The sequence below is a fragment of the Saccopteryx leptura genome, chromosome 6 (assembly GCF_036850995.1).
Source record: "Saccopteryx leptura isolate mSacLep1 chromosome 6, mSacLep1_pri_phased_curated, whole genome shotgun sequence".
NCBI lineage: Eukaryota > Metazoa > Chordata > Mammalia > Chiroptera > Emballonuridae > Saccopteryx > Saccopteryx leptura.
Window position 1 is genome coordinate 51,871,575 of NC_089508.1, and position 25,135 is coordinate 51,896,709.

The 25,135-nt window shown below is 49.6% G+C and overlaps 2 protein-coding genes across 5 annotated transcripts in view; one reads left to right on the forward strand and one right to left on the reverse strand.

Annotated features, from left to right (window-relative positions):
* Positions 1-3,685, forward strand: part of AAGAB (alpha and gamma adaptin binding protein) — a 60,427-nt gene extending 56,742 nt beyond the window's left edge. For 2 of the 3 annotated variants that reach the window (XM_066342639.1, XM_066342641.1), the window contains 3 exons: positions 620-724; positions 1,179-1,228; positions 1,895-3,685. In XM_066342639.1, coding sequence (XP_066198736.1) covers positions 620-724; positions 1,179-1,228; positions 1,895-1,972 — 233 coding nt within the window. In that variant the 3' untranslated portion in view covers positions 1,973-3,685. The remainder of the gene's footprint in view (positions 1-619; positions 725-1,178; positions 1,229-1,894) is intronic. The other variant, XM_066342640.1, reaches the window with a different exon arrangement.
* A 6,054-nt stretch (positions 3,686-9,739) lies between these two features.
* The window catches only part of SMAD3 (SMAD family member 3), a 128,828-nt gene continuing 113,432 nt past the window's right edge, over positions 9,740-25,135 (reverse strand). For both annotated transcript variants that reach the window (XM_066388124.1, XM_066388125.1), the window contains exons 6-9: positions 22,239-22,451; positions 19,540-19,677; positions 16,922-17,066; positions 9,740-14,077 (exon numbers count right to left, since the gene is read on the reverse strand). In XM_066388124.1, the coding sequence (XP_066244221.1) occupies positions 13,954-14,077; positions 16,922-17,066; positions 19,540-19,677; positions 22,239-22,451 (620 nt within the window). In that variant the 3' untranslated portion in view covers positions 9,740-13,953. The remainder of the gene's footprint in view (positions 14,078-16,921; positions 17,067-19,539; positions 19,678-22,238; positions 22,452-25,135) is intronic.

Sequence of the window (25,135 nt, forward strand, 5' to 3'; positions counted from 1 at the left end):
AAACTTGGATAACAAGACAACATGCCGAGATGGAAATAGTAAAGGATTTGTAGTAGGAGAACAAGAATTTAAATCTGCTTTACCTCTCAACAGTTGTAATTTTAAATAAGTTCATTTTTAAACTCAAGTTTCTTCATGTGTAAACTGTGGACAGTGATATCTGTCCTAACCACTCTATATAGTTGTCAGTAATAAATGTGAAAATATATGTTGTACAGTAAAATGTGGTATAAATTTCAGGCATTTATTGCTGAATCAGTGTACCTTAGTGGAGAGCGTGGGCTGTAGAGTTGGAAAGACCTAAGTTTGAATCCAAGGTTACACCGACGATCTATTACCTTGAGCAAGTCACTTCAACACAGAGCTTCACTTTTCTCATCCCTAAAATGGAAACCATGTGCTGTGCCTCATTATAATGTTGTAAGAATGAAGAAAGTTGCTGTTCTTTTGTGGGCCTATGGGCAGCCAAGCAGGTGACACATCTTGCGCTGCAAAGCTGGTACACAGCGCCTTCATTCAGTGGTGACTCCCATCAAAGCCGGGATTCATTGCCTTAGGGTTCTGTGTATTTAGCACATATATAAATAATGTGTGACAAGGTGATGAATCTTTATTTCAGATCCCATGTTAGATCTGGATATTCAAGAATTAGCCAGCCTTACTACGGGCGGAGGAGATTTGGAGAATTTTGAAAGACTGTTTTCAAAATTAAAGGAAATGAAAGGTAATCGGATCCATTGTGTCTGGCATGTTTCCATATTGGTACAGCTTGGTTTTATGTAGGGTTTTATTTTGTAACTGCCGATTAGATTCCATGCTCTGGTCTCAGCTATCTGGAGAAGCTTAGCTACCAAGGAAACTGTATCATCCTCTGGTGATAAAAATTTCCTAGGGAAAATTTTCCTCTTATTTTCTTTCCTCTTATTTTCCCTTCTTCTCTTGCCTCTGTTTCTTTCAGTGTGTCTCATTAACATGGAATCAGTGAGGTCCCGACCAGTTGACTCTCCCCATTCCCATCTGGAGAGTTTGGAAGACAAACTTTCTAACAGCTATGATGACTACATGATAAACATGTCTTTAAACCCATCTCCCATCTTCTAGTGTTAGAACATCCATCCATACACTCCAGATTCTCATGTGCTATTAGACAAATTTCTTAAGATATATTTTCCCCCTAGACAAGGCTGCGACGCTTCCTCACGAGCAAAGAAAGTTGCATGCAGAAAAGGTGAGACAATCAGTCAGGTATTTATTGAGTATCTACAAAAGGTCCAGTGCCTTTGGATTTATAGCACTTATTTATTAATTATACATTTTACTCCTAAAGTGTCTTAGTGTGAACTTTCCATTGAATTTTAACTTATATATAACTAATTGAATATTTACACAGTGGTAACTTGGTTGCTGCAATCAAACCAAGATTTTATTAAATATATGTGAATGACATGGAATTTTCACTGAGACTCAGGATATTTGCCTTCCTAACTGTTAGGCTGGAAAACGCTTAGTTGTTTTGTTTTATTTTGTTATTACCAACGCAACACATGTTCTTGGCAGGAAACATATATGGCTTATGGTATTCTATTGTATGAATGTGTCATAATTTATCCATTTCCTTTTGGACAATTAGGTCATGTGTATTTTTTGCTTCTATAAATAGTGAAGCTGTGCATATTCTTCCTTACACCTCACCATTGTATACAAACTATGTTATATTCTGAGTATAAATTTCTAGAATCAGAAATCCTGGTCAGGATATTCAGGGGTTTTGATATATGTTGCCAGAGGGTTGGAGGAAAAGGTGTAGAATTTTAGGCTGTAGTTCAAAGTATGACATATGAAATGAGTTGAAATTTAGTGTTGGCTAAAATTTGTTGCATGTTTCTCTCCACAGGTTGCCAAAGCCTTCTGGATGGCAATTGGGGGTGACAGAGATGAAATTGAAGGCCTTTCTTCTGATGAAGAACACTAAATTATTTATACTAGGGTCTAACAAAGATGCTAACTCTATCTACCGGAGATACTTCCCTACTCAACCCAGTTACATTTTGCTGAACTTTCCATCATCATATTGGCCACCTGGTTTGTTTATAGGATTCCCTTAATTTTAGTTTTTAGTAGAGGATAAAGGGGGAAGTTATTCTCCCTCAGTATATTGTAAGGGAGTGAGGAGTATAATGACAGTAAGGACTGAAACTTTTCCAATATGCTTATTTGTTCTCGGAATGGGAATGGACTGAGAGACTCAGAGGTCTGTTTTATTTGCCCAAGTTAAAGAAGAAACTACTAAGCCATTCCTAGTCATCCTTTTAACTAGCATTTCCTGCGCCCACACGGATTACTGCAAGTCGGGTCCTTGTGCACCTTTCCTGGGCCTTCTGAACTTTCTGCTTCCGAGAGCTTGCTGCTCTGAGCTTCGGTGCTTTTGGTGGGAAGAGAGGAAGCAGATGCAGATTTGATTTGTACTGTGGTATAGATGGGCCAGTGACAGTGGCCCTCAGGTTAGTCTCCAGCTTAAAACAATTGCTTCTGGGCATCTGAATTGAAATGTAGTGTCTGAGCTCATGCTAGAGAATACTGAGAAGCCTGTGTGAATTTTTAGGCTATAAAAAATGAGGCAAAGTTTTCCTACTCTGGAAGGGATAAAACTGACCCCTTTGCAGAGTTGTTGGGAATGGAGATTTGTATGTGTAAGAGACAGATACTTAAAGAATTCCCTTCCCTATATGGGCCTTTGAAGCAGTTATGTGATCACATACTGACATTTTGGCATTACTGTTTATTATGAAGAAATTCTTCTTCCTTAGAGTTCTCTTGAAATGTCAAAGCAGTGTCCTCACACTTTATATCCTCAAAACAAGGCAGGTTTCCTCCTCCTCTCTGAAAGACAGCCAGAAATCACTGCCAAAGTAATGACACTAAGGAGTGAGTAAGGTGGGAGAGGATGTGGAGTACTGACCATGAATCCCTGAGTACCTTGTGTTGCTTCCCGGCTGAGTGGGTCAGCCTCAGGAGAACCGATCACCAAAGGGAAGGTTTCCACAGGAAGAGTGGGAAACACAGCAGAGAACCCATCATTGTGGTGCTCTCTGCCATGACTCTAAATGGCACAAGGCACCGAGCTGGGTGGTGCTGGAACTGCTTGGTCTAGTGGTTCACCAGCAGAAATGAGTTTCAGATGCCTCTGTGCACCATCTCCAAGTGCAGCCGAACGTGAACCAGGTGGCAGGAGGAAGGGAAGGCTCAGGTGCCGAGCCTTCCAGGGCGACCACAGGAACAAGTGTGGCAGTGATCGGAACATTCAGGAAGAGCTGTTTCAGGGACCTTTGGAGGCTATCTTGCTTGGTAACATTTTTCAGCTATTCTGAGGCTTCTTGAGATAGTTGACCACCATCCCATCAGTGTTTCTCAGAGAGGACTGCCTCAGCCAGTCACCAGGAAGGTAAGGGAGGCGGGCTCCCTGTTGCAAAATGAAAGGTGGAACATATTTTCTTAAAACATGAGCAGTTTCTGGCCCTGGCCGGTTGGCTCAGCGGTAGAGCGTCGGCCTGGTGTGCGGGGGACCCGGGTTTGATTCCCGGCCAGGGCACATAGGAGAAGCGCCCATTTGCTTCTCCACCCCCCCTCCTTCCTCTCTGTCTCTCTCTTCCCCTCCCGCAGCTGGGGCTCCATTGGAGCAAAGATGGCCCGGCACTGGGGATGGCTCCTTGGCCTCTGCCCCAGGCGCTAGAGTGGCTCTGGTCGCGGCAGAGCGACGCCCCGGAGGGGCAGAGCATCGCCCCTGGTGGGCGTGCCGGGTGGATCCCAGTCGGGCGCATGCGGGAGTCTGTCTGACTATCTCTCCCCATTTCCAGCTTCAGAAGAATGAAATAAAAAAACAAAAAACAACAAAAAAAAAAACATGAGCAGTTTCAGATAATACATTAGGATCACACGGTTAGAGAAAACAGACTAGAAAAAGCTATGAACTTGATTTTGTGTATTAAAGCCAGATGATTAAAATGTGATTTATGAAGTCTGCTAATGTGTGTTATATTGTTGTTTAGCAGAGGATGTATGTGGGGGAAGCTTTCCTTCCTTCATTGGATTAGGCATAAATAGTGAATAAGGGTTTGTCAAACTCACTATTTTGGAATCCATCATGCATATATGTATACTAACAGCTCACATTTTGAAGACCTTGGCTATATGGGCGTATTGGCCCCTTCTAGGGGGATATGTAGTATAAAAGGGTCCAGTGGTATCAGCTAAAGGCCTAGGTTAAGAAGAGTGATCATGAGCTAATGGTGCAATAAAAGTTGTAATCTATCTAAAGTGACCTCTGTACATGCCATCACAAGTTATTATGGACTGTCCATCTGCGATTTAAAATGAGAGACTTGTCTTTTATTCCTCTCTTAAACATTTCTCTATTTGTATAATATTGTCACATAGTAGGGTCTTTTTTTGTTTGTATTTGTATTTGATAGCTTGATGACCATGATCACAGAGTTGTGTTTTTTGTTTTTCTTTCTTTCTTTTTTTTTTTTATTAAGTGAGAGGTGGGGAGGCAGAGAGACACTCATGCATATTTGTGCCCCAACTGGTTTCCATCCAGCAAACCCCCTAGAGCAGGCATCCCCAAACTACGGCCCGCGGGCCGCATGCAGCCCCCTGAGGCCATGTATCCGGCCCCCTGCCACACTTCCGGAAGGGGCACCTCTTTCATTGGTGGTCAGTGAAAGGAGCACTGTATGTGGCAGCCCTCCAACAGTCTGAGGGACAGTGAATTGGCCCCCTGTGTAAAAAGTTTGGGGACCCCTGCCTAGAGGGTGATGCTCTGCCCACCTAGGGCCATTGCTCCTTGCCTGGCAACCAAGCTATTTTAGTGCATTCATGAGGTGAGACCATGGAGCTATCCTCAGTGCCTGGGGCCAACTTTGCTTGAACCAATTGAGCCATGGCTGCAGGAGGAGGTGGGGTTGGGAGTGGAGAGCAGATGGTCGCTTCTCGAACTGTGTGGTCTGACTGGGAATCGAACTGGGACTTCCACATGCCGGGCTGATGCTCTACCACTGAGCCAGCCGGCCAGGGTCCATGATCACAAAGTTTGAAGGTCCATGAGTGTTGGAAGGTAGGGAGAGACAAAAATAAACTTTTTCCCCCTGAGAAAATCATGTGTTAATGTAATAATTTTAGAGTGATGAAGACATAGATATTTTTATAACTTTAAAATATGTTATTCTGCCAGAGCATGAGAAGATTGACAGAACCAGTTTGCTTGCTCTCTATTTATAGAGCTTGACTACATCTAATTCAGAGAAGCTGGAGATTCAGGGAAGCTAGACTTAGATGGTTGAGTAATATGGGATGCGGTTCAAGGACCATAGAGCACATCAGGCCATTACTGCAAATTACTTAGAACCCGTGAAATGTGATAGATGGCTATGACTTCAAGTTCCCATTGTGGAGAGGTGGAGATAAACATATTTGCCACGGGTGATGTCGATCCCCTTAACCTTGGGCCCGTCTCTTAACAGGGGCCATAGAAAGAGCCCGTGGAGTCCCCTTGCTCAGCCTTGGCCTGCTGTGGAAAAAGTCTTAGAAGAATCACTGTCTAAGGGTAAGATGAGAGCTCCAGGAACTATTCCGAGCTTGAGTGTTTGCTGATGTGAAGCTAAGTTTAGCGAGCATGCGGCTCGTGTGGTCAGAGGTCCTGACTCACGGAGCACTCTGACTGATGGAGACAGTTCCAGAGAACGCTGGCATGAGTTCGAGTGGCTCTTCACTCCCCTTCCCCCCAGTTTAAAAATAGATAAGACAATTTAGCTACAGCATCCTGTCATTTAATGTTAAATCTTGTTAAAAGATTGTAGGTAGAGAAAATGTAAAAAATCTGGTCAAGTGGACCCACCTTAGTACAGGATTGGCTTGAAAACAACACCCTACTAACTTGCCCATAATTCGTGTGACTCATAAAAGTAGCATGCTGACTGTGCAGGGCGAAGTTCTAGTTCTGATTTAGATTCCACTTGGGGTTGGGTTTAGTGATCCCAGCTTGCACCTTTGGCATATAAGCTCTGTTGAAAGGCTCTTAAGTTTTATGTTTTAGGCATTAGCTACATGTCTGTTATTAATATCACAGGTGTTTCTCTTAATGTAGATATCTTCAGATTTAAGTGTGTATGTATGTTACAGTTCTAGCAGAGGAGTGTCTTGCTCTACTCTGAGGTGTTTCTTATTGGCAGAATGAAGAATTAGTAGTTAATAGCTTAGTTCTACTTTGTTTCTGGTTGGAAAAGTATTGATTCAAAGCCTGGACTTAATGGTTATTACTGCATCTTTGGAACACAGGTTTGGGAAGAAAAAACTTCTTTCTATAGACCCCTTTAATATTTTTGTGTATATTTTGATAGACTCAAATACTCTTCCCCCATAACAACAAATTTGGGAGGCACAAAAAGGTCACATACAGCAGTTCATGATCAGCTCCCTGGTTCTCTCCTATGAAGGATGTGAACAATCATTGCCTCTCCCCTTTATCTTGTCAACCAGGTGGCTTTAGTGCTACAAAAATGTGGACTTTGCAAGGCCTGGGGTAGGAACTGTGTGAAAACGGCATAATTTGGCAGAGAAAAGATTCTCTTCCTCTGAGCCCAGGGACTTGGTCAGCATCTGTCCTGCTGCTCCAGGACATCCTCACAGGTCATAAATGGTCACATTAGAAGGCCTCAGAGGTGAGAAGGAGCAACAAACCTGTCCCTTTAACCTGCTGAAACAAGGATCCAGGGTCCAGCCAACACTGGGAACTTCTTTGGTGCTAGCCCGTACCAGGTGCGGCAGAGGCTGCAGACCTGGTAAGGGTGTAGATTCTCTGCTCTAGGAGCTCGTCATCCAACTCGGTGGAAGGAGGGGACAAGCAAGATGAGGGCACAAAAGGTAGACTGCTGTGCAGAATGTCAGAGCGCCCTGGAAGTAGAGCAGAGGGGCTTGGCGGGAGCACAAGCTGCATCTCGAACAGTGGTTAAACTTGAGCCCACTAGAATCACCCGGAGGGCCCACCTCTCTGATTCAGTAGGCTGAGAAACTGTTTCTAACTTCCCAGGTGATACTGATGTTGCTGGCCACTGACCACACTTTGAGATCCACTGACTTTGAGGAAGTGATGCTTGAATTGAGCTGGAAGAATAATAAGAGGCAGCAGAGCTCTTAGTGGAAGTGACAGGATGAACAAAGGCGTGGAGATCCTGCCAGGGGCTAGGCTGGGAAAGCCCCAGCAGACCAGTTAGGGAAGTGGTGGTAGACAAGGACTGAGTGATGTTGGAGAGAACCTTGAAGTCCTACTTTGGTGGAGTCCGTGCCTACTCTGGAGTGGAAAGGATGTCTAACCATAGTTACATCCCAGGGGAATCTGGCTAGAGTATTAGCCAGTGCTAATTGATTAGCACTGTTTGCCTGGGCAGCAGTGCTGCAGATTCTAGGGCTGAGAATGCACCCAGCACTGTGACTAGTGGTTTTTACCATGCATAGAGAAATAGAATGGTGGTAATTTTGCCCTGAATCTGCCATCTGATAAAAGGACATCAGGAACTGTGTTTTAGTGGTATTCCTTCAGCTATATATAAGGACTTACTATAGAGTAGCGTAGTGGAAATGGATGCAAAAGATATTGCTAAGGTAGAATCTACTAGATACGGGCTCTAATTGACTCATTTAACAAAACTATGTGGTGGTTAAATGTGTGGGGGCATTAGAATAAGATATAAACTGCCCTCACGGAACTCACAGCCTGGAGGACGAGACAGTCATAGTTAACACACACTTGAGAATGTGGAGAGATTCACAGAGGGCTTCCTGGGATGTCTGAAGCCCAAGCAATAGTGAAAGTTAGCCAGGTGAACTGGTGGCACATGTCAGATAGGCTGGGGCAGGGGCTGGAGACTGGGGAAGGGTTCAGTGCCCAGACAGGGTCTCAGGCAGCCAGCTGTGAGAGCTGCATAGGGGCCAAATGATGAAGTCACATGGTCTATATTAAAGACCTTAGCATTTGTGCTGTGGGGGAGGGGTTATCTCAGGTCAGGTAGGTCACTGGAGGTGGTGTGTATGATGCACTCACAGAAAAGCAGGCTGGAGGCCAGGAGAGCGCTTATGAAGCTGGAGCAGTTGTCTGAGTGCCAGGGGACCTGCTGTGTTGGGTAATGAAAGCGGGAAACTGGACTGATTGAATAGAGGGGGTGAGGGAGAGTGGACGCCTACAACTTCTGTGGCTATAGGGTGGGTAAACGGTCCAGCCAAAAGTGGGGCTGAAGGCCAAAGGAGAGGGAGATGGTTTAAGAGCAATGATGAATTCGCTTTTAAAATTAGGAGTTTGAGGTACTTGGGGCACCTCCACCTACCAGTAGCCAACAGGCTGTTGGCTACAAGTCTGAAGCCTGGGATTGATGTCTGGGCTGTAAATACTGATTTGGGAGTCATTAGCATTTATGTGGCTTGAAATCATGAGAGCAGATGAGATCACGCGGGGAGGAATGTCAAGAACACATACAGTGGTCTGGAAACACCACCCGGCAGGAGATGCAGGCCCAAGGAAAGGCGGAGGTTGTGTGCCGGCCAGGGGGAACCAGGCCGTTTAGGAAGTCCGGCCTTTCTGAAAGGGGGGTTTCATCAGCGGGCGGCTGCAGCACAGTCGATGGGGCGCAAGGAAGAGATGTGCAGGGCGGCTAGGGACTTGGAGCTGGGGGAGGGGGCTGTGGAGGGCTACTGATGAAATGGGCAGCTGAAAAGGGAGCTGGCTCAAGTGCGGTGGACGATGATTGAGTTTGGGGGTGTGCCGTTTCATATGTTTAACAGGTAGCTGGAATATAAAGTTGTGGAGCTCAAGGAACAGGTTCAAGGTGTGGGGGTGAGCTTCATTTGCTGAGAAATACAGATTAGATAAAACCATGGGGGGGAACTGTCTAAGGGGCAGGAGAGAACTGGCCAAATAATCACCGAAGTAGGACTGGAATGCAGTTCATGGAAGCCGAGTTTGCTGCCCTGGGTGCCTCGCTGTGAGCCCGCCTCCCGCCCGGTGTGGGGGCGTTTGCACTCTGAGGCCCTTGGAGGGAAGCTGCTGTAGAAGAGGCCCAGCTAAAGGCCTGTTCCAGCCCCATGCCGTCCTCCTCCTCCAAAATGTTTTAATTATCCTGGTTTTTAATCCACATCATCTGGGGCCAGTGTAAGATTCAGCCAGGGAAACAATTTTGAAGTCTTTCTTCTTGGGAGGTTTTGAATTTAAAATGACTTTTCACAGGAGCTAACAAAGTCATCTGAGTTGGAAAGTGTGGAAACCTACTTATTTATGAATCTAAAACTACGTCCATGCCTGTGGGAAGATAGTCTGGTGGCAGCTAATCATTTGTCGAGGCCTTTAAACGCAGGGCATGAACGCGAAGTGGCCGAGCAGAGACGGCAGCCCTGGGCCTCACGCAGAGGCAGCACTTCCCTGCGGGGAGCCTGGCGAGCAGGACGGTGCACGTGGGGGCGCTGCCGACTTCGACTCAGCTGACCCAGGGCTCCTGCCGTCCCTGGTGGGTGGGCCACCACTGCTGTCGCCCTCGGTGAGGGAGTGAGGTGGTGGCTGATGACCTGAGCCTGTGGCACAAGGTGGCTCGGCACATCCTTGGCCAAAGGACATCTGGGCTTAGAGACCTTTGACCCTGGTGCCCCACTGGGTTCCCTTGTGGTCTTTCTTCTCCTAACCCAGACATGGCAGCAGGAATGAGACTGAGCTCCTGGTGCAGGAGCTTTTCAATGACAAGTTTATTAGAAGGGCACTTACAGGAGGAAGAGAAGGACAGAGGGGACACAAATCTTTAACAATAGTACAATGCTTAAACGGGTGCTCTGCTCTTAAGATACAAAAGTTAGAAAAATCTAAAACACTATAAATACATACATGCTTTTTACAAAAGTATTAGAAGGTCAGGCTGGCTGAGAAGTGAAGGGAACATCGTCCGTGTTCTCCTCCCCCACCAAACGCGCCCGAGTCCCGAAGGAGCAGCCTGGCTGCAGGAGTGAGGGGTGAGGGCGCCATGGAGAATGGGGCTCCAGCCCTCTGCGTGCGAAGTTCTCGCCCCCGTGAAGGGAGAGGACATGGAGCTGCCTGTTGTCACACGCCGCGACATGATTAGCGAGCCCGGGCTGGTGTGTCTGGATGCTGAGCCAGAAAAAGCCTCTGTGCCCTCAACCCACATTCAGAACTGGCTGTGCCCCAGCTCTCCCAGCCAGTGTCCTCCAGGGGAGAGACCTTGCCAACTTTCTTCCAAAAAATTAAATAGTTGTCTTGATGGTTTTAAGAAATTATTACATAAATATAAAACACCAGGATGCAAGAGTGTACATTACTTGAGCATAAAAAAGAAAAATCAGTTACAGAATCACTGAGAATTTCTCAATCCAGTTTACATGATAGGCCATTTCCCCACAGACTGGCACCCTGCCATCAGAGATGCCTCATCTTCCTTTTTGATCCATGTCCTCTGTCAATGTTTCTGCTTTCCCATCCACTTAAGAAGAGTCTGAGACTCTTTAAAAGGGTGACATAGATTTTGAAGACTTATTTGAAGGGGTTCTAGAAGGAAACATGATGCCACACAAAGAAAAGTGGTACAATTTAGCTATGTTGAGGTTTTCTGGGAGAGTGGGGACATGTAGATGTTGGGAACAGTCTCAACTCTGCCACTTTAAAGTCACACAGTAAGACAAAGGGTCCAAAACTAAACTCATGCCCGCTCGCTACTGGTAAATAGTCTTGGGAGCAGTCTGCAGATTCCTTTTTCTTGCTCACCTTTTAAGGACTACCGGGAGCGGCCTAACAGAGTGCTTGCCCAGCAGAGACCACCAGGAGCCTCAGAAATGGCAGCTTGGGGCTCAGGATGAAACCAGATACCTGCCTTTCCCAGACTACTCCCATCCATGCATGACATGTGCACACTACTAAAAGAAAACCTTTTTCTGTGGTTTGAGTAAAAGCATGCGGCCCTGGAATATGTCCAAACTCTAGAAAGCCAGGGGGAGATGGAGAAAAAACAAAAACTAAGAACAAGAGACGTGCTACGGCTCATTCCAATACATTAACAATGATTTTAAAAAAATAATCACGGTCAATAAAAAAATACAACGCAGACAACATAAGGACAATGGAAAAGTCTGCCAGCAGCCTTGCCCTCATGTGTGTGCTCCCTAAGAGTCAAAGTCCCTGCTCTTGACTCTAGGCTTGTCTCAAAATGTGAGATCTACAGCCTGCCAGGAAGGTGGCCAACTGAGATGATGTTCCAGCACAGGCCTGTAACCAGAGCCCTCTGGGGCGGCTACCTACGTTTGTGCTGGAAGGATCTAAGTTACTAAATAAAGTTTGAAAGGGGGAGGAGAGGAAAGGGAATAGAAGTCGGCTCCCGAGGGGAGGTGCTGCAGCTGAGAACCCGTGCCCCGCCCCGAGGCTAGCTGCTCCCAGCGGCAAGGTGAAGGGGCCTGGCGCAGAGCCTAGGCTGGGAAACGGCGCACACGCCTTGCCATGTAGCCTGGACGGCTACTGTCACCTCTCTAGAACTGCCCTTGTTTCCTCTTGCCCCTTTCAGCTGTCCTTTAAAAAATTTTTAAATGTATAAATGCCTTTCATGCAACGGGATTTTAAAAACTAGTTTGTGACAAAGAAAGGACACTAATATTAAACACGTCCTCAAGCATCTCTGCAGCCGCCAGGTCCTAACTTCTGGGTAAGACCAAACTTATTTTCAGTGGTGCCAAAGGTGGGCTTACCTACATTTTCTTACGCTGCCTCCTCCCGTGGTCTAGTCTATAAAGAAAAAGGACCAAGTAAGTAGCTTTTGGAAAAACAAATCATTGAGGGTTCTGAGACATCTTCCAAATGTAACCAAATGTGACCACGGAATCACCAAAATTGGGCTGTACCTGAAGCTAGTTGCCAAGTACCTGGAGAACAGCTGTGTGCCATAGGCAGCCCTCACAGGATCATGGAGCAGGTGGATAGTGCAGGCCCTTGGGAACCGCTGCCAATGGCTTTTAGGAGAGGCCCAAATGGAATAATGCATACCACCAGTCTCAGACATGACCGGGAGCGTGAGTGCACATCCCAGAGGTTCAGGTGGCTTCCTGTCTCTGTAACAAGCAGTCCACAGATCATATCACACCAGGCACAAATTTCAGACACAGAATAGTTGGCCCTCAGGTGGAACAAGCGGTTTGCATTGTCTCGGTTCTGTGTCCATAGCCCTGCCAGAAGTCTAGCACAGGTCTGGCAGGGGCTCCTCCCATCTCTTCCTGTGTTCTCAGGAGGCTGCAGACCTCAAGGCTGGAGCTTCACAGACAAAGGATCCTACAGGTGCCGCACCAGGAAGTGCCCAACATCTTCATAGAGCATCAGAAATGCCATCACATTTGAGGTTGATAGCCTGCCAAAAGTAGACACTTTCTTCCCTTCACCTGGCCCTAAGACAGGACTTCCATAGGAAATCCCTTTATTTTTTCTGGTAGAAATCCATGCAAAAATATGGGATAAGTCATTTCATACAAAAACAGCAGCAAAGAATAAAGTACCAATTGCAAGTGGCAATTCTGTCTGCTGTATTCTGCAAAAGGGCTCACTTTTTCCAGTTGAAGTAATTTATAATAGTTTTCTCACTAATTGCCACTGGGAGCAGTACTTATTACACAATATAACTGCTAGAGTTGTCACTGATAATCCTCTAGCATCAACTAGATAATCTTATACCCCAGGGGAAAGATGACAGACCTCTCTGCACCAAGACTGCAATTTTCAGAGGTGTAAAAAAATTTTAATAGCCCTTTCATATGCCTGTGCTGGCCTGAGACTCTGCCCTTCTGGTGAATTTGCTTCTGTTAATTTCAGCTTCCAAAATTGCCAGCAGGTGTTTTCTCAACAAAACCCACAGAAGCTTCACCTTGGGGGAGAAGGTGCTGGGTCCCACTCTGGTTTCCCAGTCAGTGCGCCAACCCAGGATTTTTTAAATGTATAAAACAAACATTAAAAGAGCACAGGATAAAGTTCATTTAATTAATGCAACTGACTACATAAACCGATAGCCGAATGCATGAGAATACAAAGTGAGCTCTTTCTGGGACCCACCCGACGTAGAGCTTACCTTTAGCCCAAACCATCACTCCGCAATGCTTCTTTATGTGAATACTTCACATAATTCAAATCTCTCTGAGATTAATGTGATAAACTATACACTGCATATGCACTGAACCTCAGCAGATTCTTCCAACTGCTCAAAGTGAGAAAGGACAAATTTAAGAGAGTTTTGAAAGAAGAGGTCTCTCACCAACTCTTCCCACTGTCCCTGCGTGGTTTGAACACACTGGCTCACACCAGTCGGTATGCTCAGAGGGCAAGGAGACAAGCCCCTCCCCACCCCAGTCAGTCCAGCTCCCAGTGCGGGGTCTGTGGAGGGAGAGCTAGGGCTCACTATGCTCAGTTCAAGAGGCATTTGTCAAACATGCCAGAGGGCAGGGCATGAAGTTTGTTCACACCCCTGCGGGCTTTTCCCTACCAAGAACACTCGAGGTGAACTCCATACTCCAGTCCTGAACAGAGGGCCGTTTCCTGTTGGACAGTGACATCCCAGATTGCTTGTCATTAAAAAAGAAGGGGTTGGGGGGAGGTGGTAGGTGGTGACATACTACCTGTTTGCTCAAGCCACCAAAGCAGAAGCCATTTCTTGCCCTTCAAACGGGCCAGAAGGCCGATGTGTTCAGCAGACACTGCTGTTCAGAAAACCATCTCTGGGTTTGCTTTTGTGTTTTGGAGAACAGGTTGGTGCCACTTCGGTTGAGGGAGAAAATTTTCTTCTTCTTGACAACAGTGAGTTGAGTTCCAATTCTCTCCACCTCCTACGTGGCCATTTTACCCAAGCCCGCCCTCCCAACCCTCCCCCTTCACACACAATGTCTCTAAGACACACTGGAACAACGGATGCTTGGGGAGCCCATCTGGGTGAGGACCTTGTCAAGCCATTGCAAAGGCCCATTCAGGTGCAGCTCGATCCAGCAGGGGGTGCTGGTCACTGTCTGTCTCCTACAGGGGAAAGGGAAAGGGGTGGGAGATTTTAAAAATATCCAAAAGGACACACACATCAGCCAGTACATCTTTTCCTGCTTTGATGACAATCTTCTTGCCAGACACAGAAATAGGTCCTGCCTTGCTAAACCCCAAGTGCCCTAAAGGAGGTACCAATAATTTGCCAAGCCAACCTCTCCCAGCCCTGAAGAGCTTTGAGTGAATCGGTTTCTCGTGACAGGGAAGGAGATGGCCCTCAAAGTGTTAAACACAGAAGGCAAATTCTAGGGTACCCCAGAGGCCCTCCAGTTGCTGTGACAGGACCCTGCCAGAGAACCTGCAGCGTGAACAAATGTTTCCCTGGATCCTATCTGGTGTCCTGAATGGGCACCCCAGTTCCCCCATCTCCAGCCCCGGCCCAGCCCCAGTAGGCCACGGTGATGTGTGTCTGTCTGACTGAAGGGTGTTTTTTACAAGGCGCCGACAGAGTCCACATGCCGTCGGTTCCCAATGTGCTGATATAATTCCCATCTATGGCCTTATTTTGGAAAATCTTACGAGCAGAGCAAGCCATGAAACAATTACTGGAAAAAACCAAGGCACACCACACGTTTCTTTTCCCCAAAGCACTTTGTCTAAATTCAGGCTGGTTGATGACGCAGCTCGCAGGCGATCTCCCAAAGGCCTCCACTGAGCAAAGGCTATCTGCTGAGGCCGGAGGCACTGGTGCCAGCTGGAGGTGAGAGGCCTGGGCTCTGGGCCTGCTTTCGGCCACCTCACAGAAAGAAGGGATGAAACCTTACTCTCCTTGGCCCAAGAGGCAGAGGGAGGGCAAGACTGTTCTGGGAAGGGGCCGCGCCTGCCAGTCCGGCTGCTCGGTGGTGCTGCCAGGTGGCAGGGACGTGGTGGGCCGCACAGGACGGGGTGTGCCGGTACTATGTCCTGCCCAGAGATACAGCCCCCAGAGAAAGGCTTCCGCCACCAAGGGGCCTCTTCCCAGCACTGGAGGCTGGAGGGCCGAGGTGCCATGCCAGGCCGCCGGCCTGGGGGCACCGCCCTCCTCTCTTCACCCGGGGTGGGGAGGGCTAGGACTGCAGTCTGAATGCAAGAACAAATGGATCTCCCTCTGGTTCTTTTCCATGGGGCCCATCTTTAAGTATTTCCCCTCCCCACTAAATATACATATATATATATATATGTGCGTGTGTGTGTGTATGTGTATATATATATACATACACACACACACACACGCACATACACACACACACAAATTTTCTAACCTCCCAACTCTGTTCCCCAAGTGATTGCAGCCAGGGCTAAAAGGTGGACTAAATCATCCCTTGGGCTCAGCCTTTGGGCCTGGGTTAATCTTTTCAGACCAGCATAACTGTGCTGTTAGTTCCCCTGAGTTCTGACCCCTTTAATTGCTCAATTGGCCACTCAGCCTGCATCTCAGAGAGACCCCCACAGACCAAGGTACTTTGTTCCCTGGCACTGTGAGGCAGACACAGGGAACAGCAGCTAAAATACGGTAAATGGAAGAGGATTTTACGGACCGAAATCCTCTAATGAGAATCTGACTTTCCATAAGTCATGCTCATCTGGATTTCATTATAAACGGTGGCCCAGAGCCAATATTGAAATGGGTTTGGCTTGGGTGCAGAATGACTGCAAAACAAAATGGATTCCAAACATCTGGAAAAATGAAGAGAAGGGAGAGTAACTTGCAAGGCGCTGGCTCCTGCTGATGTGTGGGTACCTCTGAGTCTGCCTCGGCTCAGAGCTGGGCAGGGGGTGGGGGCAAAGGGGCACACAGCCCTGCCTCTCAGGAAACCTTTATCCAGGTGTGAAAGAGAAGGGACTGGATCCTCTAAGCCCAGCCAGAGTGTCTGAGAGACCCAACAGACAGACCAGGTCAGTCCTGACCAGTGTGAGGGTTAAATCAGTATCTGAAATTCTGAAAGATGCTGTTTCTTTCTGAGCAAGTCAACTTTGTTCCTTTATGACTACCCACCTCTCCTCCTTTACCTAGCTCTCAGTTATTTCATATTAGATGCTCAGGGTCACCCAAGTCAGAGATGGAACCACGGAGGAGAGAAGGAACGAAGAGATGAAAACTTGACTCCCTGGAGAGGGTTGTTCTAGACCAGGGGCAGTCAAACCTTTTTATACCGACCACCCACTTTTGTATCTCTGTTAGTAGTAAAATTTTCTAACCGCCTACCGGTTCCACTGTAATGGTGATTTATAAAGTAGGGAAGTAACTTTACCCTATACAATTTATAAAGCAGAGTTACAGCAAGTTAAAGCATATAGTAATAATTACTTACCAAGTACTTTATGTTGGATTTTCGCTACGTTTGGCAGAATAAATCTTTATAAAACAACTTACTATAGTTAAATCTATCTTTTTATTTATACTTTGGTTGCTCCGCTACCGCCCACCATGAAAGCTGGAACGCCCACTAGTGGGCGGTAGGGACCAGGTTGACTACCACTGCTCTAGACCCATCTGCCCAAAACGAACAATGAGGAAGAAAACAAGAAGGCACGTTCTAGGCTCAGCTTTCTCACTTTCCCCCTGTGGGCCTTAGTTCCCAAATGGGGATGATGCCATGTTCCTGCCCAGGGTTGTGGTGAGGATGACACGGAGCCCGTGTGTCTGTGAGGCGCTGCACCAACACTGCTCAGCTCTTCCTTATCTAGTGTGACTTGGCCCCCCAGCCTGCCCGGCTGTGGCCTCTCTCTGATCCTGGGTCTCTGTCCTTCAGGTGAGGGCAGGCCTAGCTCGTCTCTGAGGAGCCCCTGCTGTGGTGTTCTGAGTCCCCTGTGGCCCCGGGGCATGTGGCCATCACAGCTGACCTGTACTCTGCTCCCCAGCCTTTGACAAAGCTCATGCGGATGGTGCACATGCGTGTCAGCTGGTAGACAGCCTCGAAGCCTTGGTTGACAGACTGAGCCAGGAGGGCAGCAAACTCCTGGTTGTTGAAGATCTTCAGGTTGCATCCTGCCAACAGAATAAGAATGGAGCTCATGAGGACAAAGGGTGGAGGCATCCAGGGCTTTTCTCCGGGCTAAAGCCATCCCTGGGTCACCCTGACCATCATAACTCACACGGCCAAAGTGGTACAGATACTCCACCCTCAGCACTGTGCTTGGGGCGAGCCCCTCAGTCCCTGCCCTTGAAGCTACTGCCATCTCAATGGGGGTACAGCTGACACGGGGGGGGGGGGCAGAATTAAATACTGGCCTGCAAACTCCAGCTCCTAGAGCTGTGGGAACACTGGGGACAGTGAGGTGGGCCACCAAGAACAAGAGAGATGGTTTGGAAAGGTGGGTCCTGCCCTGGGCTAAGGGGCCAAGGTAGGACTCCAGGGCACAGAAAGACAAGGGGCCCAAGCCACAATGCCCAAGGCTGTCTGGAGTATGGCTGACCACCTGGGGAAGAATGACCACCTTGCCACTGGACAGAAGGACTGCCAGCCGAGACAGGCCTGTGGACAGGGTACTTAGCCTTCTACTCATCACAGGGTCCCAGGGCACCTCCCACCCAGCCCCTCTGAGGAATCCCCCTCCTGTGAGAACCAGGAGGGAGTGAGCGATCTGGACCACATTTTGGCCTCTGGGCACAAGGCTGGGTCAGGGTGACATTCACAGCCAAGTGAAGGTGCGTGTCTAACTCTCCAGGCAGTAAAACTAGAGACGGGCACAAAGAAAGTTTATAACAAATCTCTTGTTTGAAGTCCTGCTGCCTGAGTGCCAGGAATATGTCCACCACAAAAATAAAAGACAAAAGCACACGTTGGAAACGCCCAAAAGGTGAGCTGAGGTGACAGTTTATTCATGGTCAAATACTGGGCTCCTAATCTTGCTGTGCGGCTCTGGGCTGGTCACTTTCACTTTGTAAGCCTGAGTCCCTTTACACGGCGGCCGGCGAGGGGCTGGCCTCAGAGGACCCCGGCGCTGACATTCTATGAGCTAACAAACATTGCCACAGCCAAGTCAGCCCTCACCGAAAAGATGGGGGAGGGCCGGAGAAGGGGGTGGACGGAATGCCAAGAATGCAGCCCAGCTTCCTCTTCTAGCTTTCTCCTCCACCGGGAAGCGTGGTGAGGCAGGGCCGAAAGAAGGCCCCGCTCTGGAGCCGAGCCCAGAACAGAAGAGCCCTCGACTCGGGAGTCGCAGTTGATCCTCAGGTCATCCTGGCTCAGCCACTTACAAGCTGGGTGACCTTGGGCAGGTGGCTTAACTTGTCTGCACCTGTCTCTCCTCAATAAGCCTCCTCACCTGGACAGCCAGAGGAACCGGAGGGGACCGAGTGAGAGCAGAGATACGGATGCACCCTTCCATCGCAGCCACACTGGGCTCTGGGGACAGAGCACTGTTAGCGGTTCAGCGTGTCTGCATTCTTCATGTGACCCCGCCCATGGCCCACCGCTCCACTAGAATCTGCTAGTTGGTGGGCAGGAAAAGATGTCCCACACGCCCGATCATGGTCAGTGGCCTGGCCTGGGCCACACACTCCCCCAGCCAGTCACGGTCCACGTTCTGTGGGCTGTGTTTCCCGTGGCTGCACGCCATGGGAGAAGCAGGCTTTGGCCGGGGCTCTCTGCCTCGGGGCTGGAAGTCAAGAGGCCTCAGATGCAATCAGTCTCCTGCCAAGACTTGGCCCATTCCAAGACACCCTGTGGGGGACATCCTGACACCCCTTCATGGAGCCCAGGTGGGATTCATCAGTCCTGCCCAGAAAACGCTCAACTGGTGCCCAGAATAAAAGCAAACCTTTTATGTCCTTCCACGAGGTCTGGTCCCATCATGCTTTCTAAACATTTCTCCTGACTGTCTTCCGTATAGCCTCTCCTCCGGCCAGAGTGTTGCCCAACAGTGCCCTGCCCTCCGTCACAGTGCTTTGCCTATACTGCCCCCTCAGCCTGGAATGCCCCTACAGTCCTCACCCCTGCATCACCCCGTGTCTGTGCCTCTCGACCAAGGCTTCCCTGATCCATCCCGAGGTATATGTGTATTTCCTCCTGGATCTAAGAGTACTTTATCCATGCTGCTCACCTGATGCTTAGCATCATGTATCAAACCTATTTGTGTCTGTCTTGTATACTCAGCTGGTGCGTACGGTCTGTGGAGACAGTAGCAGGGCTTCCTGCACCCCCCCCCCCTTCCCCAGGTTGCATGTGTAAGTGGAAGGAAGGAGGAAACTGCCGGAGCATCTGTGCACACGGGGCAACAAGCAGGTACCACGGATCACAGGCAGATCCGCCAGATGCTGTGTCTGCTCCCTGGAGGGCCAGGCAGAGCCCAGTAAGGTGGGAAGGCACAGAGAAAACCCACTGAAGCCCCCCGCCCCAGTTGGCAGTGCAAACCCCGATGAGGAAAAAGTGGCAGAATAAAAAGCAACCTCTCCAGCAACCCAGGCACGCAACGCAGGGGAGTGGCCCTCAGGGAGTGGGGTGTGGAGGCGTTCTTACCTGGTGGGATCTTACAGACAGTGGCCGGGTGCCAGCCGTAGCGCTGGTTACAGTTGGGGGACTGCACAAAGATCGCGCTGTCGCTGAGGCACTCTGCGAAGACCTCGCCTCCAATGTAGTACAGCCGCACGCCTCGCCCTAGAAAGACTGGGGATCAGACCAGACCAGGTGCCTGGCCCCACACGGTGGTCCCGGGGCCAGCTGCAGCCAGCAAAGGGGCAGAGCTATTGATGCCCCAAGTGACTAGTTCTTCTCAGCTTCCACCAGGCACACAGGACCCACACCCCAAACCTAAGCTCACACGGGGGGTTGCTGGGGGATGCTCTGTCCCTGAAGCCAGAGGAGGCAGATGACGAGAGAGAAGAACATGGGGTAAGTCTCCACGATAGTTTCTGTCACTGACCAGCCACAGGCCTCAGCCAACTCTCTCCAACCTCTGAGCCTAAGTTAAGATGGGGACAATAATAACACCTACCTCATGGGGTTGCTGCGAGACACACAGCAAGTGTTTGCTAGGTGTTATCTGCTTCCTGCCACTACCGGGTCCCCTCCCCGACCAGATTCAGAATTCCTGCCGTGAGCCTGAAGAGCTCCTTTCCCGCTGAGGCAGCAGACCCCGCAGGAGGCCTTCGCGGCAGGGGTGACTTAGTGCCACCCCTGGACTGTTCTCCCCTCGACGCATTTTTCTAAAACATTCCATAGGCTTATATCATTTACTTCTCCTTCATCTCTTAAATCCACTCCAGATGGACAGAAATTATTTTTAAATTGGCTCTGCAATTCAAGCAGTTACGTAAACACTCTGACAATGAGCCCTCCGTGTAGCCAGGGGTGTTCCCTTCTCCTGCGGGGGGAGGGCTCGTTCCTGCTCCCAGGGAAGAGGCCCAGAGGCCTGGGAAGTGAGCCAGACGCTCCAGGCTCCACGGCAGGTGGGGTGGAGACCAGGCGACAGCCTGACAGCCACTGGAGGTTCTCCTGCGCCTCCTCCTCCCACTACCGCCCCATCCCCCACCTGCTCCCCACTGCTCCTCGGTTCAGTGTTACAGGACAGACTCGGGGTTCACAAGGAGGAACCTCTGCGTTATGTCTATCAAGAGCGAGGTGGGGGCGGGGGAGGGGGAGGGGGGGAAGCCCCAGACTGAAAGAACAAAAACATTTATTATATATTTTAAGGTAATTTTTGAAATGTTTTTTAAAATAAAGAGAATCAGTAACCCCCAGGATCAGTATCTTTTTCAAAGTAAAATATGTGGAGGGTAACCTGGGCAGGATGTGGGCTCGGGGACAGGGGGCTGCCCGTCACTGACTGTGTCACACTTGCTACACGGCCCCCGCAGGGCTCCGTCCCTTCCTGGCCATCAGATCACTCCCTGGAAAATGAGCACACTGGTCTAGACCCGTGGCTTCCAAACTTTTCTTCTCTCAACTACAAGATCCTCTCTTCAAATGAAACCTTCTGTTAATGCCCAAGGTTGAAGACAGCAGAGCAGTGCAGTCTGGGTCACGTGGAGGCGGCCCCGCTGCCCTGCCCAGGTCCTGACTCCGCCCTCAAGCCCCTCCACTAACCCCGGGGGCTGGATGGTGCTGGGGAACATGCCGCTGCACCCGCCACACCACCTGTACGGCCCTTCTGAGTGACCCTGGAATACTACACCACCTGTACGGCCTTCTGAGTGACCCTGGAATACTATACCACCTGTACGGCCTTCTGAGTGACCCTGGAATACTACACCACCTGTGCGGCCTTCTGAGTGACCCTGGATCGCAAAATTATGAATATCCTTAGCATGACACTTTTATGAGCAAACCAGAGAATGAGTACAAGGCCTATTCCCTACACCAGGGGTCTCAAACTTGCGGCCCACAGGCCGCATGTGGCCAGCCAAACAATTTTGTGCGGCCCGCAGACTAATCCACGAAGTTCAAAATATTTTGGATAAAATTAAGTAAGCCTAGGGGCCTACTTGTATTTTTCATTTCTCTAGCATCCTAGCTAGATATTAGCTTAGTTAACAGCAGTTGTGATGCGAACTACAGTTTCTGGTCGTTTTGTGACACTGAAAAGTGTTGCGTAACAGTGTAACAGTTGCCTTTTGTAGACCTAGTGCGGCCCGCCGAACAAATGGCTGTGATCTTGCTCTGCGGCCCACATGCTGAGTTGAGTTTGAGACCCCTGCCCTACACTAAGCGATCTTTCACTGTGTCCTGGATGTGGGAAGACAGAATGTCACTAACAGTGGCGTCCCAGCAGTGGGTCATTCTTATCTTTCTCCTTTTTATAAGTTTTCTAGAATAATCATAATCATGTACGAGATTAACAAATAAAAAAAATCAAACCTGCAGGACTGACAACTTACGTATCCACCTATCAGTAATTTAAGTGTATATTTATTAAGAGACTTGCATATGTTGCCTTTCTTAATATATTTCCCTTTCTTATCCCTGTTAAGTGTTTTCCTCTAAGGCTTTCAAGTTTTCTGTCTGTGTCTCTGAGTGAGAATGACCAAGCCGCCTGAACTCTACCTATCTGGCCCCTAAACAAGACAGTATAAAGTTTGGGGGAGGGGACGAGGGACTGAGTCCTCTCCCCGATTCCCAGCAGGAGGGACAGCACAGTGGGGGTGGTTTGAGTTCCGTGCAGAGGCCGCACCTAGGCCCCTGGGGTGAGAGGCGGCTGTCTCCTGCCCCCTGCTTCTTACCGATGTGCCTCCGCGTGAGCTCCACAGCCGCGTTCCTGTTGACGTTGGAGAGCAGCCCCAGGCAGAAGCGTTCCGAGTTGGAGGGGTCGGTGAAGCCATCCACTGTCATGGACGGCTGCGAGGCGTGGAAGGTCTCCCCCACGCGCTGGTTCAGCTCGTAGTAGGAGATGGAGCACCAGAAGGCTGGCTCGCAGTAGGTGACGGGCTGCAGGTCTAAGAGACAGGCCAGGCTGCGGGGTCAGTGGGGGCCCCAGGCTCCTGGCTCCTCCCTGGGATCCCCTAGATCAGGAGTCCCCAAACTTTTTACACAGGGGGCCAGTTCACTGTCCCTCAGACCATTGGAGGGCCGGACTATAAAAAAACTATGAACAAATCCCTATGCATACTGCACATATCTTATTTTAAAGTAAAAAAAACAAAACAAAACAAAAAAAAAACCAGGAACAAATACAATATTTAAAATAAAGAACAAGTAAATTTAAATCAACAAACTGACCAGTATTTCAATGGGAACTATGGACCTGCTTTTGGCTAATGAGATGGTCAATGTGCTCCTCTCACTGACCACCAATGAAAGAGGTGCCCCTTCCAGAAGTGCGGCGGGGCCGGATAAATGGCCTCAGGGGGCCGCATGTGGCCCGTGGGCTGTAGTTTGGGGACCCCTACCCTAGATGCTCTGGAAGACTATTTCTCTCTCTCTCAGAGGGTACTTTGATCCCCACCCTCACACCTTTTATTGTTTAAAACTTGCAGGATCCAATGGGACACAACACTCTCAGGTGTTTGGAGGAGCATTCCGCCAGCCCTGCCATGTTTCCTTTACTTTTGGCTCAGCAAGGCCCCGCCTGGCCTGGCATTGGGGTGAAGCAGTCTTCAAGAAAAGTGCTGGACCAAACCCGAAGAAGGCCAGGCACCAACCAGCACCTGGGCAAATCCACCGGCCAGGCCCAGTGTGCTCATGCGCTCAGGCCACACCACCTACACGGTCACCTCCTAGCCTGTCTTCCACTGTACCCTGAGTAACCCATGCTGACCGCTGCCCCGGAAAGCGCTTTCTGCTTTCGACTCTGCTGGTCTTGGACAAACTCCTACTTAGCCTATCAAGCAGCAGTGTTTAAGAGATAAAATGACGCCGCCCCGGGGGGGGGGGGGGGCTCTGCACCGCGCTCGGGGGCGGCAACCACAGGGGCACCCCGTGCGCTGCTGCAGTGAACCCGGTCCGTGTCTCTCATTACAGAACTATCTTCTGTGTGTAGCCAGACACCATCTGTTGCAGTGGCAGGGACACAAACTCACCTACAAGAAATCCTGAACTTGTCCCAGTTACCAGTCTATAGTCTCAATTCAAGGCTCCTTGGAGCAAAACTGGCTGGCTCTCTCTCTCAGAAGAGTTGGGAACCCCTGAATTAGGGGTTCCCTCTCACAAGATCCTACATGACTCCCTAGCCATCCTGTCACCTCCAGCCATTCCGAGCTCCCCAGCTTCCCAGGGACCCCCGTCCTCCTCCTGGCCATTCCGGCATCATCTGTCACCTCAGTGGGTCTGTCTTCTTTCCTGGGGCCGGCACCCGTCACTCCTCACTGGCACCAGTGCCATGTCCTGCAGACTCTCCAGGACCAGCTGACGCTTCCAGTGGCTTCTCTATAGTGTGCTGTCACCTGGCTGGGAGTTCCGCCACACATTGCTCTCTACCTACTTGAATCCCACCCACTGGTCTGAGAATCAGGGAGTCAGTGACTGGCTCGTGCTCCCTCCTCCATCTCGGACCTGCAGCCTGGATCACTCGCTCTGGCTCTGATATCTATTTGGGGTTGCCTGGTGACTTAGCTGCAACTTTGTGGGAGTCCGTGAGAGGGACAGGAAAGGCTTGCTGGGCCAAGTCTCAGCACTGGCCTGAGAACCCTGTTTACTGCCTGTCAGACAACTTCCTGGGGTGAGAGCCCACCAGGACCCTTTGCTCACCAGACCTTTGAAAGTGCAGAAAGCCCAGGAGAGAAAAATCTGAAGCTGCTCTGAGAGGGGCCTGTGTGCCTCCTGCGAGGCACAGTGGCCCTAATCTCCTTCTGGGGTTTATGCCCATGATCCTTGCCCAGGGCAGAGACTGCGACCATGTGTGGGACCCATAACTTATTATCTAACCTTGTATTCGTCACATACTCAAAAGTGTCAGCGGGAGGGTTAGGACACCTGGGTTAGGTTTTCTCAACCTTGGCATTATTGCCAGTTTGGGCTAGATACTTCTTTGTTTGGGCTGAGGAAGATTCTGCACGTCACTGCACGGTCAGCAGCACCCCGGCCTCCATCTCCAGATGCCGGTAGCATCCGTCCATCTCCCCCCTCCCAAGCTGTGGCAAGAAAGAAATGGCTCTAGACATTGCAAGATGTCTTCTAGGGGACAAATAGCCCCTGGTTAAAAACTACTGCCCTGGATGTTAACCAGGCCATGGAGCACAGCACTAAAGCCAGGTGGACCCGAGTTCAGTCTCTGCTCCGGCACAGACTAGCGGTGCTGCTACTATGAGAGCAAACCAGTTAAACTTGGGTTTCCGCTTCCACACCCCCTGCCCCCAGCCACCTGAGGGGGGGGGATCTTTTTCACCACCAGGTGCTGTTTGTAGATGGACTGAGGTAACTCATATGAAGTGCAGAGCGTGCATCAAACTCTCAAGAAATGGTGTTAAAATAGCAATTATGATAAAGTTATCTGAACTTGAGAACATCCCATGTCTGTCCTGACCTCCATCGCAAGAGAGGCAAAGAGCCCTTGCCCCTGTCCTCTCTTCCCAGGGTGAAGTGAGGGAAGAGGAAGGAAGGCAGGAGGTCTAAGCTGCTCCGTGGGGAGCGGGGAGTGACGGGGCAGGAGTGACCGTGGCCTGTGGCTTGTGCCGCTGAGGTT